The 15,058-nt window shown below is 58.7% G+C and overlaps 4 protein-coding genes; 3 read left to right on the top strand and 1 right to left on the bottom strand.

Moving 5' to 3' along the window:
• Positions 1-63, top strand: part of CHC_T00002162001 (hypothetical protein) — a 468-nt gene extending 405 nt beyond the window's left edge. Inside the window, exon 1 of the mRNA XM_005713376.1 lies at positions 1-63. This exon is cut by the window's left edge and continues 405 nt beyond it. Coding sequence (XP_005713433.1) covers positions 1-63 — 63 coding nt within the window.
• A 1,395-nt stretch (positions 64-1,458) lies between these two features.
• Positions 1,459-4,029, top strand: CHC_T00002161001 (hypothetical protein). XM_005713375.1 is given in 2 exon segments: positions 1,459-3,762; positions 3,763-4,029. The coding sequence occupies 1 exon segment, from the start codon at positions 1,459-1,461 to the stop codon at positions 3,760-3,762; it is 2,304 nt and encodes a 767-aa protein (XP_005713432.1). The 3' UTR covers positions 3,763-4,029.
• A 244-nt stretch (positions 4,030-4,273) lies between these two features.
• CHC_T00002160001 (hypothetical protein) lies at positions 4,274-5,344 on the top strand. Its single transcript, XM_005713374.1, has one exon. It carries the CDS (start codon positions 4,274-4,276, stop codon positions 5,342-5,344), a length of 1,071 nt encoding a protein of 356 aa, XP_005713431.1.
• A 465-nt stretch (positions 5,345-5,809) lies between these two features.
• CHC_T00008301001 (polyunsaturated fatty acid desaturase) lies at positions 5,810-7,644 on the bottom strand. XM_005713373.1 is given in 2 exon segments: positions 5,810-6,111; positions 6,112-7,644. The coding sequence occupies 1 exon segment, from the start codon at positions 7,642-7,644 to the stop codon at positions 6,112-6,114; it is 1,533 nt and encodes a 510-aa protein (XP_005713430.1). The 3' UTR covers positions 5,810-6,111.
• Positions 7,645-15,058: the final 7,414 nt, after the last annotated feature.

Here is a 15,058-nt window from a genome sequence, read left to right as displayed (position 1 = left end):
GGGTGGACGGCAGTTCAATCAGGCTCTCATCGATTCTTGTGCCGGTGGTGGGGGAGGGGTTAAGAAGGGATTGATCGGCGTGGAAGAATATCGACGTGGAAGTACCAGACGCAAGGTCGGGCCGGGGAGGGCAAGTCGGAAGGGTGAGGGGGGAGAGGAGGTCGGAAGAATAGGCAGGGAGATTGAGTTTGTTCGCATGTTAGAGTGGAATTTAAGCTATGTCAGAGATGCACGGCAGGGCTCCATGGTGTTACAGAATGGCAATGTGGGTGCTCAAATCGTCGTTCGCCGGACAGCTGTCCGGTTGGGACCAGGCCCGCATCCCCTCCTGCGCGCGCCTCGTGCCACGTCACCGCAGTTGCCCTTGGGGTGCCCACGGAAATGACAAGGGTTCTCTCACCACGGTTTTGTTGCGCAAGACCCAGCGCTCGCGCTTTTCGCGTCTGAGGCGCGCGCGCTCCCTGGCGCTGCGCGAGCGCGGGTGCTTCTCGTGCGCGCCCGCGTGGTTGAACCAGACGGGGCACTCGGCGGCGCGGATGTCGCACACATAGCAGAAGCAGTTGATGCAGTACTGGGCATTGCCGAACTCGTGCACGCCACACTGGAAGCGCATGTGCGGGTAGTCGCGCAGCGGGTGCAGGGTGAGCGCGGTGGCAACGACGCGTACGTCTTCGCCGGGCAGCAGCGCGGGCGTCTCCGGGGTGAGCGCGGTGGCAACGACGCGCACGTCCTCGCCGGGCGGCAGCGCGGGCGTCTCTGGGGCGGGCTGGCCGAGCGGGCGCTTGGCGGGGTGCGAAGAGGGTGGGGGGGATCCGCGGGGGCGGCAGTTCGTGCAGTCGCGCAGCGGCGTGATCAGATTCACGATGGGGATGCGCCGGCGCACGGGTGGGGTGCCGCAGGCGGAGGGCGACGAGGGGCGGCCGGCCGGGGGAGGGGTCGGCGGGAGGTTCTTGGCTTGGCTGCGAGTGCGCATTTTGGAGGCAGAGGGGAGAATGAAAACGGTAAGGGCAAGGGTGGTGGTTGAGGGAATGGGGGGACGGCGACACGGGAAGGAGAGAAAGGCAAGGTACCCAAGGGTACAAGGCAAGCGTGAGGGGCAGATGAATCAAGGGGATCGCCCAATGCTGCGAACTGTGTAGTGCTTCCTACTGCATCATTGGCCCGAAGAATCGACGAAAACCAAAACTTTTGCACTTCCTCTAGCCGTTACGCTTACTCTCACTCAATTTTGCCACCTGTCCACGTCGTACAAGTGTCCACGAGATACATGTGTCTTTGACCACGACACCACGTGTGCGACGGGAAAGCCGACCTATCCACGGTTCAACAGCAGATGAGATCTGTCCCCTTATCTCCCACACCTCACCAAACAAAATCACTCATCCGCACACAACTCATTCCTCCGCCGTCCGCCGCCTCCTCTTCGCATCCTAGTCCACCCCCGCTCCCCCCGAAACAATGCCTCCCATCCTCTTCGCCGCCACGGCCCCGCGCTCGTGCCCCCGCATTTTCCTGCACGCGCACCCGCCGATGTGTTCCGCGACGCCGCCGCCGCCCGACGCGGCGACGGCCCGTCCGCACTCGCGCAAGCGCGTGCGCTCGCGCACGCCGCGCCCCCCGCGCACCTCAGTTGCCGGTCTCGACGCGGCCATCTCTGCCGGCGCCCTGTCGTTGCTTCCGGAGCTGGTCGCGCGCGACGTGGACACGCTCTCGTACGGCGCCATCCTGCGCGTGCTCTCCGCGCTGACGAAGGCCGCCCTGTGGCGGCCGGCGGTGCGCGTGTACGACGCGGCGGCGCTCAACCATGGCATCAAGATTCGCTTCACGTCGCGCATCTACACGGACCTGTTCTTCTCACTGATGAAGCTCGGCGGCCCGCGTGACGCGGACCGCGCCTTTGAAGAGTGGCAGTACCTCGTCGACCGCGACCGAGACCAGACGTTGCTCGGACCGCGCGCGTATAACTTCTTGTTTGTGCTGCTCAGCCGCAACGCGCGCGTGGATGAGGCGATGTCTGTAAGGAACAATTGTTCGGAGAATGGGTTTTATTTGAATCGGTACTCGTACAACGCGTTTCTCAATGCGTGCGCGAAGAGCCACCGCATTGCAGACGCGTTTGAAACTCTCCGCAACATGGCGGAGAGCAACGTCCTGCCGGACGTCGTCTCTTTCAATGTCCTCATCGCGTGCTGTGTGCGCAGTGGCGACTTGGATATCGCCCTTGGAATTCTTCATCGTATGCGCGATTGGGGCATCTTGCCGGATGTCTACTCGTATAATTCCATCGTGAACGGTCTCAGAAAGAACAAGATGCTCGAGGAGGCCTTCCAGCTCGTCGCTCTCATGGAGACGGAGGCTGCGAATGGCAAGTCCATTCCGCTCATAACGGATATTCCAAAATGCGTCGAGGAGCCAGAGACGGGTCACGCACGGAGGCAGTCGCCTGAGGCCGTGGACAAGCCAGCCCATGTCGTGGCCGCCGCCCCGCTTATTGAGGCCCTAACGACGGCGAGGAGAGCCACAACGGCCAAGCCTGGGGAGACATTGACAGTGGAGCACAAGGGAAAGAAGCAAGGGGGAGAGACAAGAGAAGAGAAAGGGAATCCAGCGGCTGAGCAAGGTAAGAATGAGGCCGACGAGGCCGACGAGGCCGACGAGGGAGAGGAGCGTGAAGCAGCGGAGAGGAAACTTGTTGACGTGGGGGAGGAGGGCGAAGATGGTGAAGAGACAGGCGTCAGTCCAGATCTAGTGACATACAATACGCTTATTTCCGGACTCGCTTGTGAGGAGTTTCCTGATTTCGAGCGTGCCATGCGTGTCAAGCAGCATATGGAGTCGCGCAGAGTGATATGCAACGAGGTAAGTTATAATGCATTGATGGCTGTAGCAGCGCGATCCAACAGGGTTCAGATCGCGTTTGAGATCTATGACGAGATGATTGGCAAGAGCCTCCGCCCAAACTGTGAATGCTTCACGACGCTCATCACGCTGTGCGGCCGGACCAACATGATCGATCGCGCTTTTAAGATACACGAGCACATGATCACGATCGGGATCGAACCAAGCGTGATTACATACAACGCGCTTCTGACCGCATGTCGTTGCTCGGCTGGACGAGATGCCGGGGAAGCTGCGCTACAAGTGTTTCAGGAGATGCGGGAGACGCCGGGGTGCACGCCGGATGTGATTACATACTCGACGGTGATCGACGCGCTCGGGCGCGGGGGACGCTTCGGTCAGGTGCGCGACGTGCTCGACGAGATGTCGCGAGAAGGAGTGGCGCCTAACCTTGTGACGTACACGTCTGTGATCTCGGCTCTAACGCGAGCCGGGGACTTGGAAGGCGCTCTGAAAGTGCTCGAAGATATGGAGGGGCACGGGATCAAGCCGAATGTGTACACGTTTTCCAGCCTGATCCACGGGGCAGGGCGGCGCGGACAGTTTCACAAGGCGTTTGAAATGCTGCAGCTGATGCGCGAAAGCGGCATCATGGCCAGCCGGGTGACATACAGCATGCTGCTGCAGCTGGCGGTCAAGTCCGGGGAGCGGGAGCTTCTCGAACATGTCATCGATGTTGTGGCGACCGACACCAGGCTCATAGGCACGCCGCAGCTGGAGCGGATCCTCTACTTGAGCGACGACCCGGATCTGTTCGTGGCTGGGAAGAGCAAGCAAATCTTCGCCATGATGAACAAGGCGATCGAGGAGTGTATCGCGGGCTCGAAGAGTCAGAGCTGGAATCGCAAGTTTCGCGGACGGTAGGGGATGTGATACAAGGGAATAAAGCACTAGCGTTGGTAGCTAACTAATGTTAACAGTTTTATGTCCTAGAGTATTTGTAGGGCGGTATGGATACTCATGCAGGGTTTTTGCAGGGGAGTTAGGGTATAGTACAAAGGCAGGTTATTCTCTGAGCATATCCATTGTGTTTGAAGTGAGAATAGTGAGATGCCGGTACTTCATGCGGTTTGGCAAGCTACGGAGCTTTGGCTGGCAGAGAATATAAAGCAGGACTTTTCGACGTGTGCCCGTTCAGGAGATGTAGAGGCAGCGCTGGCTTTTTTTCTGCAAAGCGATTGGTTGTCGATTGCGCCTCCCCTCAAATCTCCCTCCGCATGCAAAAACCCGTGGCCCGCACAGCACCCTCTCCTCTCTTCTCCTCTCCGCCTCCAATCGCTCCCGCAATCCTCCATTGCCCTGTACGTAAAGTGCTCGCCCCGTTCCTTCCACGTCTCTCTCACCACCTTTCCCCCGTCTTCCTCGCCTCCCCACAATGTCCGCCTTCCTCCCCGCCCCTCCGCTTCCCTGCCGCCGCCCGCCGCTGCGGACCCAGAAAGTCCGCGCCTGCGGGCTCCCAGAGCCGTCCCCGATGAGTTTGGACACGCTCTCCAGCTTCGAGTCCTTCTGCTGGCGCGCGCAGGATTGGCTGTGCACAGCCGCAGCGGACGCGGACGGGCTAGGGACCTTCCAACCAGTACCGACGACCTTCCACACGTCTCCGCACCCCTCTTCACGCCGTGCGCGCCACCGCGTCATGCGCGGTGGCCGCTTCTTCCACACGGCCATGGTCGCAGTGTGGAGCTCTTCGTCCCCGCTTTCGACGCCGCGTTACCGCCGCCGCCTCACCACCGAGCTCGACAGACACACGGCCACGGTCGAGTTCGCCAAGGACGCCGTCGGGGTCAGCGTCAAGCTCTCGCCGCGCGACCCGAGCGCCCCGGCCCTGCGTGCCGACGCGCACTACTTCCAGATCGGCGGCGGCACCGTGTCGTGGTGGTTCTCCGGCACGGCTGACATTAGTATGGGGCCCGAGGCAGACCCCGACACGTTTGCAGAGAACCTGGGCCCGTTTCTCGGGACGTGGGACAAGTTGCGGATGAGGCATCGCGCACCGCCGGGACGTCTCACCCGCAATTTTCTACAGGATTGCTTAAGAGTGAGCGGCGAGGGGGAGGCGGCCCCCATCGGCGGCCTGGATAGGATGTCGGCTTTCGGCTTCATTACCGAGGTCGTAGACGCGTTGCTGCCGGCCTACCTGCCGTTATTGAGAGCCAGGAAGAGGGGGAGCCGGTTCGAATCGGAGATGCTGCATGATTGGGAGCCGGTTTGGGGGGGCCTGGGACTGGGGGGCACGGACGTAGAGCGCAGATTTGGGAAAGAGGAGATTGACACGTTTGGGATTTCGGGGGGCGCGACGTGCGAGAGTGTTACCGTCAGAGGCAGTCCGCTGGGGTCGTGGCGCTTCTCCTTGGCGCCTTCCATGTTTACGGCGGCGGGGAAGACGTACGCGACGCTGCGCAACGACCACGGAAATATCAACGGGCCGTTGACGCATATTTTTTGAGGCTCCGATCGAGCAGGCTAGCTTGCAGTCAAGTCAGCATGACAGAATTCGGTCGTTGTATACTATGTAGTGCTGGAAAATAAGGAAGGGAAGCTCTGGAGATGAAGTCGGCTTCTTTCAGTAGGTTCCAGCTGTGGGAGTTAGTGAAGCGTATAAGACACTAGGCGCAGCTTGACAGTACGATATGCCCGTTCCGACCGTAGAGGGGGAATGAAATGGCAACGAACCACGCGCCTCGAATAAGTTGTTTCGCGTCCCAGCAAACGGAAGGTTGCGTTCGTTTCCTGCCTCGAGAGCGGGTACAATTATGACATTGGTCTCCGTGAGCCAGAGATGAGCTGTCTCACGACTACGTCGGAAACGGGGTGCATCTACACTACCTACAGTAGCGGTCTTGTTTTGCAGCGCTGTATGATCGTGTGGTGGCACGAAAGGAACACCTCGCTTCAACGAACAGCGGTAACATGGCAAAGCGGATGCGGCGGTATCTGCCACAGCGGCTTTATAACTGGAAGCGATTGCAAAAACGAGTGTGTGCTGTGACATGCCGGTATTGTTCGATCTTTTGACAGCCTTCTACCTACACACGAACCGCCTCGCTACGAGTCCGAACAACCATGGTGCTTTACAGGCGCTCTGGCCGTGCGATACCAATATCTTGAAGTGCTTGTCACGCCCAAAACGCGTGGTGGCGATGCAGACGCAAGTGCCTCCGCCACGCTTCATTCCACCGCGAAGTGCCCGCGATCAAAACTAAGCTACTAAATCTACTCGAGTTTAAGCTCTGCGGGCTTGCCTTCCCTGCCGAGATTGCGGAGGTGCCTAATATGCGCCGCGAGCGCGTCCGCGTAGCTGTCGTAGACCTTGAACTCGTAGCCGTACTTCTTGGCGACGTCCATGATGAGCGGGTTGACCGTTGGGTAGTGGTACTGGCTGACGCAGGGGAACAGGTGGTGTATGGTCTGGTAGTTGAGCGCGCCAGAGAAGTAGGCGGCGAGCGGGCTGTCGTGCGAGTAGTCGATGGTGGTCTTAATCTGGGACTCGGCCCATTCTTGCTCGTACACGGCCGGGCACTTGCCGGACTCGCGCTTGGCGGTGTCGGAGAAGAGGAAGTCGACCTCGTCCGAGATGTGGCTGACCTGGAAGTTGAAGGCGAGCCAATACCCGGTGGTGAACTCTGTGGCCAGGAAGAGCACGGCGAGCTGCGGGCGTGAAACAGCCGTCAGGAAGACGTACGGCACAACGACGCGGTAGAAGAGCCACACGGCCTTAGCCGACAGCATGCGCAGGTAGTCCTGCACGGAGATGGGGTTGACGCGGATTGGGCCGTTGGTATGCTTGGAAAAGACTTCGGTGAGGTCCTGCATGCGGCTCTTGAGCGCGAGGATGCCGTACAGCGGCGGCAGGTAGAGGTGCTGCCACCGGTACACGGACGCCCAGGCCTGCTGCTGCACGAGCCTGCGCGGGTCGCCCGCAAGGTCGGTGGGCAAGTCCGGATCGGCGCCCATGACGTTGGTGTACACGTGATGCCCCAGGACGTGCTGGTTACGCCACGACACCATGGAGCTGCCCGACATATAGTCGAGCGAGAAGCGGCCGACACCCCACCACCACTTCTCCGAGCGGCCAATGGACACGTGCGATGCATCGTGCATCCACCCCGTCAGCGGCATACCCTGGCACACGCCGAGGAGCACCGCCAGCGCGACACGGGCCGCAAACGGCACTCCCGGCACACAGTAGATGGCGTAGTACGCCGCGAAGAAGCACACGTACACCGGGGCCATGCGCACGACGCCGTTCCACGGGTTCTTGCTATCCACACCGTTCTCCTCGAAGTAGCGCTTCAGCACCTGGCTCGCCTCCTTGTAGAACCCAGAGTCCGGCTTGTACACGGGGTGCTCGAACGTCGCCAATGACCCGATTCGATACTTCTTCAGCACCACGCGTGGCACATCCGTGAACGGGTGGTACGAGTTGAACAGGTTAGTAGCATCCCTTCCCAGCGCAAAGAGCAGGATCTCCTTGCCGCCGGGGTGGCGGTCGACAAACTCTGTGATGTCGTACACGAGGCCGTCGACTGCGACCCAGGCGCTCTCCTCGGCGTTGTGTCGCGCGAGCTCCTGCCAGGTGAACGTGGCAGAGGGGTTCTCGAAGCTGGCCTTGGGCGAGGGGCGCCTAGTGACGCGGCCGAGGACGCGCGCGTCGTGCAGCAGGGCGAAGGCCTCCAGCTGAAGCGCCAGCAGCGGCAGCAGGGCCCACCAGCCCAGCGGGGTGAGGGCGCACGCCAGGCACGACATGATCGCGGCCAGCAGCACGCAAGCGCGGGCGGCGGCGAAGCGCGCGGCGGCGGGGGACGGCGTGGCGGACATGGCGGGGACGGGCGGGGCGATGTGAAGTCGCGGGGAAGGGGCGAGCGGGATGTGCGAGAGGGATGCGCGAGGTGGCCCTAGTATTGTGTCTAATATCTGTTGCGATAGATGGGCGGGATCCGGGCGCGAGGACGGGCGCTCCACGTGTACGCGCGTGCGGCTGGGGAAGGGCGCGGCGCGCGCTGATTGGGGCCGCCCAAGGCCGGCGGGACAAGTGGCGGCGCGGGAGGCGTGCGGGCTCGCGGAATGGCGCCGGTGCCGCTCGCGAGTGGTGGCGGTGAGCCGTTGGCCCGCGCGGGAGCACTGACATCACCCAACCAGCGCAGCAGCGCGCCCAATTACAGTCGCTTGGCAGGCCATGCGTGCGCTGCTGCGCTGGTTGGGTGATGGGCAATGGTACAGTAGGGGTCTTCGCGCGTTTGTCATACTACGATTGTATCCCTACCTTATCATACTCCAAAACCTCCCTCCAATTGAGGGCCATTCCATTCATCGTGATTGGCAATCATGCAATCACGCAATCACGCGATCACGACATTAATTTAACGTCGTTCTGCAAATTGGAGCACAAGATTAATTTTAAGTCGATTGTTTATTTCTTTAATGAGCATGACCATTTTTTAGGAAACGTATTATAAACAACCAACCACAAGGGAGCAGGCACCATTTATTGACGTGATTGCGTGATTGCCAATCACGATGAATGGAATGGCCCTGATAGTCTCTTGTGAGCGGAATTTGTCGGACGGGCGTCCGACTAGAAAAGGTGCAATTAATTGGTTGATTTCAGGTATTCAATGGCCTCGCTCTGGCTTTGCGGAGCCACTCACATAAGGCCAAGTATAGACAGCCATCAGGAGCTGAGCAACGCTCATATGCGCGATGGATGAAAATTGCAACCAATAGAGCATGTGCGCAAGAAACGTAAAATTTTTGCGTTTGCTCCTGACGGCAAAAAAACTTACAGAAGAAAACGTAAAAATTTGCGGAGCTTGTGCGCAAGCTGCAAAAACGTGAAAATCTACGTCTTCTTGCGTTCCCCTGGCCTTCACCCAGGAACTGCAACTTCTTGGCCTCTGCCGTCTAACGTTATCAACGACGAACACTGCGCGCGTGACGAGTGTGTCCCCCTACTAGTGCTGTGGCTCGGCGGTCCGCCACCTTCAGCGGTTGATATGGCGCTTCCCGAGCATCAGCAACGGAGGCTTTTAGGCGTCGGTGCGTTTTCGAAAGCGCGGCGTGTGTCGACGATGGGGCCTTGTGGCACTAACTTCGTATCTTGTCATCTTTGCGACGCTAGTCATCATTACTGCGGTTTGGTTGAGGCGTAGGGCCCAGCATAGGAGGCGCGTGCAGGTTTGGGCCTTGGCTGCAGCCGCTGCGGCCGCTGTTGAAAGCCAAGAGAGCCTGGCGAAGGAGGAATCGGAGCTGGCCATGGTCATGCTCGCTCTGTACTCGAGATGTAGGGCGGTGCTGCGGCTCCAAAGGGTAAGTAGCGTGTTTGTTGGGGCTCACAGGCGGCCGCGGCTGCATACGTACGCCCTCAGCTCCGAAATGACCGCCCACGAGTTTAAGGTGAGCTTCCGAATTGACCGAATTAATTTCAAGCGACTGCATGACGCCCTCCGCCTACCGGAGTTGCTATACTGCGTAAACCGATTGGCGGTATGCAGTATAGAAGCGCTGTTGATATATCTAAGATACTTCGGCGAAAACTGCCGTGACTCCACGGTCGCGTGGTATTGCGGCCGGGATCGCACGGCAGTGTCCCGCATCGTGAAAGCGATGAGCTGCATCATCGTGTCGAAGTGGTGGGCTAGAGTGCGCATCCCGCAGCGCATCCTTGGCTCAACCCGCCTAAGGAGAATCGTGAGGGCCGTTCGGGAATTTGGATGCCCTTTTGACAGCTGCGTCGGCTTTTGGGACGGGTCGAGGCTGCGCACAGCGCGCCCGGGTGAGAATTCAATGCAGAACGCGCTTTAAAACGCAAAATACGGGCACAACCTCGCGTATCAGGCTGTGAATTGCCCCGATGGGCTCATTTTCGACTATCAAGGGCCGTTTGGCGGGTTCCATGCCGACGGAAGCATTGTCACCCAGTCAACGCTCATCGAATGCATGACGGCGTTTCTCCCGGATCACAACGTGTATAATGACGCAGCGTACGCTCGCAGCGCTGTTTGTTGCCGCGGGCATCGCAATCCTACGTCGCTTGAGGAGCGGGCCTTCAATGCGCTGATGAATAGCCTCCGTATCACTGCCAAATGGGGGTTTGGGGGTGTTGAGGCCAAGTTTCCGTGGCTCAAGTACAACCAGAACTTCGTTGTCGGGCGGCGGCCAGTTGCCATGCACGTGTTGTCAATTGTAGTATTATGGAACGCCATAGCGTGCCTCGAGCCGACGCAAACATCGCAGTACTTCACCTGCGAGCCGCCTCACATCGAAGAGCATTTATGCGACGACTTGCATGAGCTGCAGCCGGACGAGTACAAGGATGCAGAAGGGGCATGCCTTGCCGGGGGCATAATGATACAATTGTACGAAGAGTCTGTTGAGTACGTCGCCAAGTGCGAGGCAGCACGACCTGGAGGAGATGGAGGCCTTTGACTTTGCAGTGCGCTGTCTTGCAACATGTAAAAGCTGCCTTGTTTATGAGTGACGACTAGTAGACGGCGCATGCGGGCGACCACATTAATCGCAGCCGCACGCGTGTCACTTTTTTGTGAGATGGCTAAGCATTTGCTCTATGGAGGACGCCATGCCCTCAACCTTGCTCCCCAGCCCCGTTACTGCACCTTCTAGCGTGGCCAGGCGCGCGTCAGAACCAGAGCCTCCATTATTAACCCCAGACGCGAAGTTCTGCAGCATGTCGATCACCCTGCCGTCGCCTGCGCTGCTGGCGACTGCGGTGGCCTCCGCTGCTGCAGCTACCCTCGACATGACGCTCTCACTCCTGTCTGCATCGGCGTCACGACGGTCGTACAGGCCCCTAGCCGCCCCCCGCATGCTCGACATCTCTTTCAGAAGCAGCTCTCTCGAGTCCGACGCCGTCGCCCTCCGCTTCTTTGGCCTGGGGCCGCCAGCGCTGCCGCAGGGACGCTTGTGGGTCGACGGCGCCAGCGTAATGGCATAGCCATCGCCATCCTGCCCTGCCAGCGCCTCGGGCACGCCGCAGTCAGGGTTGGGATCGCTGTCCCGGTCGTCGGCCGTGTCACCCTCATCCCCAGTCACCTCCCTGCTTTCGGGGAAGAGCCCTCGAGAAGTTCTCACTGCCGCAAGCATTGTTCGCCTTGTTGCCTCCGCCTTGCGGGTTCGCTCTTCCTTTTTCTCCGAGGTCCTATTGAGGGCCTCGGCCTCAATGTCGATAAGGGTCTGAATGCTCCTCAAAAGTCTGTCGCTTGCATCAGGCATTCCGCCTGCTCCGTTTGGCGTGACGTACTTTCTCTTGAGCTCAGAGTACCGGTCGGTCTTGAGTTTCTTATACGCGCCCTTCAGCTTCGCAATGCTGAGAGGGACGTGCAAGAACCTGCTCTGAACACGGGCGAGAACATTGCCCCAGGTGGGGCCTTTGGCCCCATGTGCTGCTCGCCCAACCTCTTCCTCAACGCACACCTCGGAGATGTACAGCTCCAGCCCCGGCACCTTGCAGATCGAGACCGCGCCGCTTGCAGATTGCCATGTCGGCCTCTTTCGTCTTCGCGCCACTGCGCCCACACCATCAGCCGCGCTGCCACTCTCCTCACCCTTATCTGTTCTGTTGCTGTTGATGTTGATGTTGTTGTTGTTGTCGTCGTCGTCGTCGTCATCGTCGTCTTCATCGTCACTGTCATCGTCGCCGTCATCGTCGCCGTCGTTGTCGTCGTCATCATCATCGGTGTCCAAGCCACCGTCCCCCGCGGCCCAAGCAGAGCATGGCTTGAAGTGGAGCGTCTCTTTCGTGGGCCTAAGCAGGCGCTCGGCCTCTTGCTGAAAGTATAGCTTAACGCCCTCGGTAAGGCCAGCGGCCTTCTCCCTCTCATCTATAATCGGGCTGTCCGACAGCTCTGCAATCCGCTGCCGCGCGCAGTCGACGGTGCACACAAAAACCCCGCTGAGCGCCTCAACAGTCTGTGAGGCAGCGAATAGCGGGCTGCACTGCCCGTGCATCGGCGAGCGGCACCAGCCGCAGTAGTGCGAAGTGCGCTGCAGGCTTGCACCTGCAGTACGACACTCTGTTCCAAAAACACACGCGCCGAAAGTGGTCTGTGTCTTCCCCGGCGTGAGTACCTCTGCCGGGACATCCGCACGCGAGCGGGGCCCGGCGGCGGCGCCAGGCCTAGTCGGTGTGCGAGGCGCAAGGTCGTGGGCCTCGGTACGTGCGGTCGGTGCGGCTGCGGGGGGTGGAGAAGTCCGGTTCGATGTGGCTGGTTCTCGCGCTCGCACACGGAGTTTAGCCACGACGGCAGTGGTGCGACCCTCTGTGCGGGCTTGGTTGCGCGTGCGGCGGGCGAGGCCGCTCTTGGGCGCTGCGGCAGCGCCGCGACGCCTTCTAGGGGCCATGTCCGCGGTGGAGCCCGGGGATCGATGGTGTTGCAGGTCGTCCACGCTCTCAAACGTGGAAATTTGACAAGTCCAAGTGTGAAAAAACGTCGCAAAATGAACGGAACTTGAAACAGTTTCATTTTGTGACGTTTCTCAAACGTGAAATTTTACGTTTCGTGAGAGCGGCCAACTACTGTAATTCCAAAAACGTAAAATTTTATGTTTGCGCACATGCTCTAATCTGTCGCACACGGGATGTGATGTATCACCTTCTCATGCACCGTCGTGCGGATAGTAACCAAGATGTTGACCAGCCGCGGCTCTGTTTCGTTGCTCGTCTCGGCATCGAACTATGTTCGCAGCTGCCATTGGCGAGCTGCAAATGCACAATGAACATTGTGACGCGTGGTACATGTCAAGCGAGGGTTTCGAGCGGGGTTAGCAGATCGCTCGTAACTACTGGTGATGTTTTTTATGTTGAGGGGGGCCTTCGTCGCCGTGGCGATGAAACTAACAAAGGAGCATCCTTACCCCTGCCGCAAGCCCGATACTGCCAGCGCCTCAAAGTCCGTCCACAGTCCTGGACTGTTCCAAGGACGCATCTCAATTTCGTCGGACGATGCGTTCCGCGCGCCTCGAGGCGCATCAGAGCACGCGCGTCGGGGGCGTCGGAGGCGTTGGGGGCGTAGCGAGTGTCGGGGACGTGGGCGCCTCGGGGGGTCGGGTGCGTCGGAGCTCTGCTGGGTAGCCTAGGCTAGGAATCGGGATCTAAATGACCAGCTGGTCAGGCTCGAGGGTTGAGGGCATTCGGAACGTTGGGGACATCGGGATGTTACGGGCGTCGTGGAAGGCGTATATACGCCGGCGTATATACGGCGCCGTATATACGGCGCGGATCAGAGGCACCACCAACTGCATGGAGTTGGTGCAGCTACAGCTGCGACGGCAGCAGTAGTAGTTAGAAAGCTAATCATGGTGTCTAGTTACACGAGTAAATGATCAAGACGAGTTTGCTTCCTCAGAATGCGTGCAACCGTCGTTACTTGTAGATGCGCCCTCACCCGCTTTCGGCCCTTCGCGGTCCGCGGCGCAAGTTCGAGTCCCGTGGAAACAGCCTCCCACATCCTTCGCAGCTCGTTTTTGTCCGGTACTGAGGCCGAGTAGCCTGCCTCTGCCGCTACTGCCTCGCATCGCCTCATCACCAGCCGCCATTCGCAGAACCGCTTCCGCATGTGCTTCAAGAAGAAATCGGAAGCGGTGACGACAAGAAGAGGCGGTATGCCAGAGTTTCTGTTGCCTGTCATCCACAAGTAAAAGCCCATTTGTAAAGTCGCGTTCGGTAATTTGTAGCCCTGCGGCAATCGACGGAAAGCTTCATCCCACATGTAAGTCGCGCCAGATGCCCGGTGAGCCTGAGGACCCCTCTCCCCATTCCGAACGTCACCGTCTTCGTGTAGGCGCGCGTGACTTCCCAACGAAGCGAGAAGACGTGTATCGCGCTGCGAATTCGCACTCTCGATTCGCTCCAACAGTCCCTGCAATGCACAATCCATTTGAAACCTTGATACTGGTGCTGACACGCCGGCCTCCCTGACGATCGCTTTGACACCGTCAACAACTTTTCCGGAGACGACGTCCACGGCTGTAACAAGCCGTTCCAACTTGCATAAAATATCAATGTGTGGCGGTATTCCAGTTCTTTGCAAGCGCGTCGATGTCTCCAAGAGGTCAGTAGCTAGCTTCTCCTGTAATAAATTGAACGCAGTGGAATATCTAAACAATAGACATTGCCAGAGAGGATGAGAAGACGGTAGCACTTTCCGTAAATATGACTCGTGATATACGAGAGAAGCAGCAAGCATTGATAGAAGTTCACGAAGGCGCGGGCGACTCCAAGCGCCGGGAAACAGGTTTCGGAGTATTGTAACGACTTCTTCGTCATCACGATGGAAGTTGGGGGGAAGGACGGCGAATGCAGCACTAGAAAGAGGCAAGCCAGCCACCGTACGGCCAACATAGTAATCACCAGCAGCCTCGTACCTAAAGTACCTGTCCTGTACACTGCCTAGCGTCCATCCACATCTTATGCACACGGCCACAATCGACGGTGCGGCAACGCTGCCTCTACACACAAACGTACTGGAACCCTTTCTGAGCGAATGGCTCCCAAGCTCAGAGGCTGGCGGTGTCCCTATTTCTCTCAAACGTTGGGCTACTTCCTGCTTCTGCAGTAAAGCATGAAATGCCTTCAAAAACTTGTCTTGCTGGTGCCCTCCCGCAAATAGTTCGTCCGTCGTGAAATCAATGCGCGTGCTTGTAAAATAGAGCGCAAGACTTAAAATAGGACAAACTTCGGGCATCATAGGGTTAGCATACACTTGTTTGGGATCCAGCGGCCGCTCCCCTCCTTGATCCGTCTTTGACTTTGAAAACAGCACCGACAATGAATCTTTGTCCCATTGAAGGTGGCGGAGCGTTATGAATGACGTATTATTTGACCTGCACATTAGATTTCACGTGAGCAACATGTAGACGTGAACAAATGTGCTCATCATGACGTCGCTTTGCTTCAAACATTCCTCACCAATTATTCGCAGAACAGCAAACGAAAGTGCTTGCTTCCCCTCAAACGCACGGCGTGTACCTTGCTGTCTTTCAGACGCATCTCTTCGTTTGAGGCCAGCAAAGAACGACGTCAAATCCTTCTCTACCAAGTCCGGTATGCGCTGTCTTCGCTGCACGAATAAAGCCCTTATAGCAGAACGGTAACCTCGTAGACCCGAAATTCCAAGAGGGCGGGATTTACTTGGGTCACTCTGAA

Source organism: Chondrus crispus, genomic scaffold (genome assembly GCF_000350225.1).
Source record: "Chondrus crispus Stackhouse genomic scaffold, scaffold_128, whole genome shotgun sequence".
Classification (NCBI taxonomy): Eukaryota; Rhodophyta; class Florideophyceae; order Gigartinales; family Gigartinaceae; genus Chondrus; species Chondrus crispus.
The sequence above is the reverse complement of the archived record's forward strand: the minus strand, read 5'-3'. Positions and strand labels throughout refer to the sequence as shown.

Bases quoted from the DNA above. Each gene is read 5' to 3' on its own strand.
- CHC_T00008301001 (XM_005713373.1), bottom strand. From the start codon at position 7,644: ATGTCGTGCCTGGCGTGCGCCCTCACCCCGCTGGGCTGGTGGGCCCTG.
- CHC_T00002161001 (XM_005713375.1), top strand. From the start codon at position 1,459: ATGCCTCCCATCCTCTTCGCCGCCACGGCCCCGCGCTCGTGCCCCCGC.
- CHC_T00002160001 (XM_005713374.1), top strand. From the start codon at position 4,274: ATGTCCGCCTTCCTCCCCGCCCCTCCGCTTCCCTGCCGCCGCCCGCCG.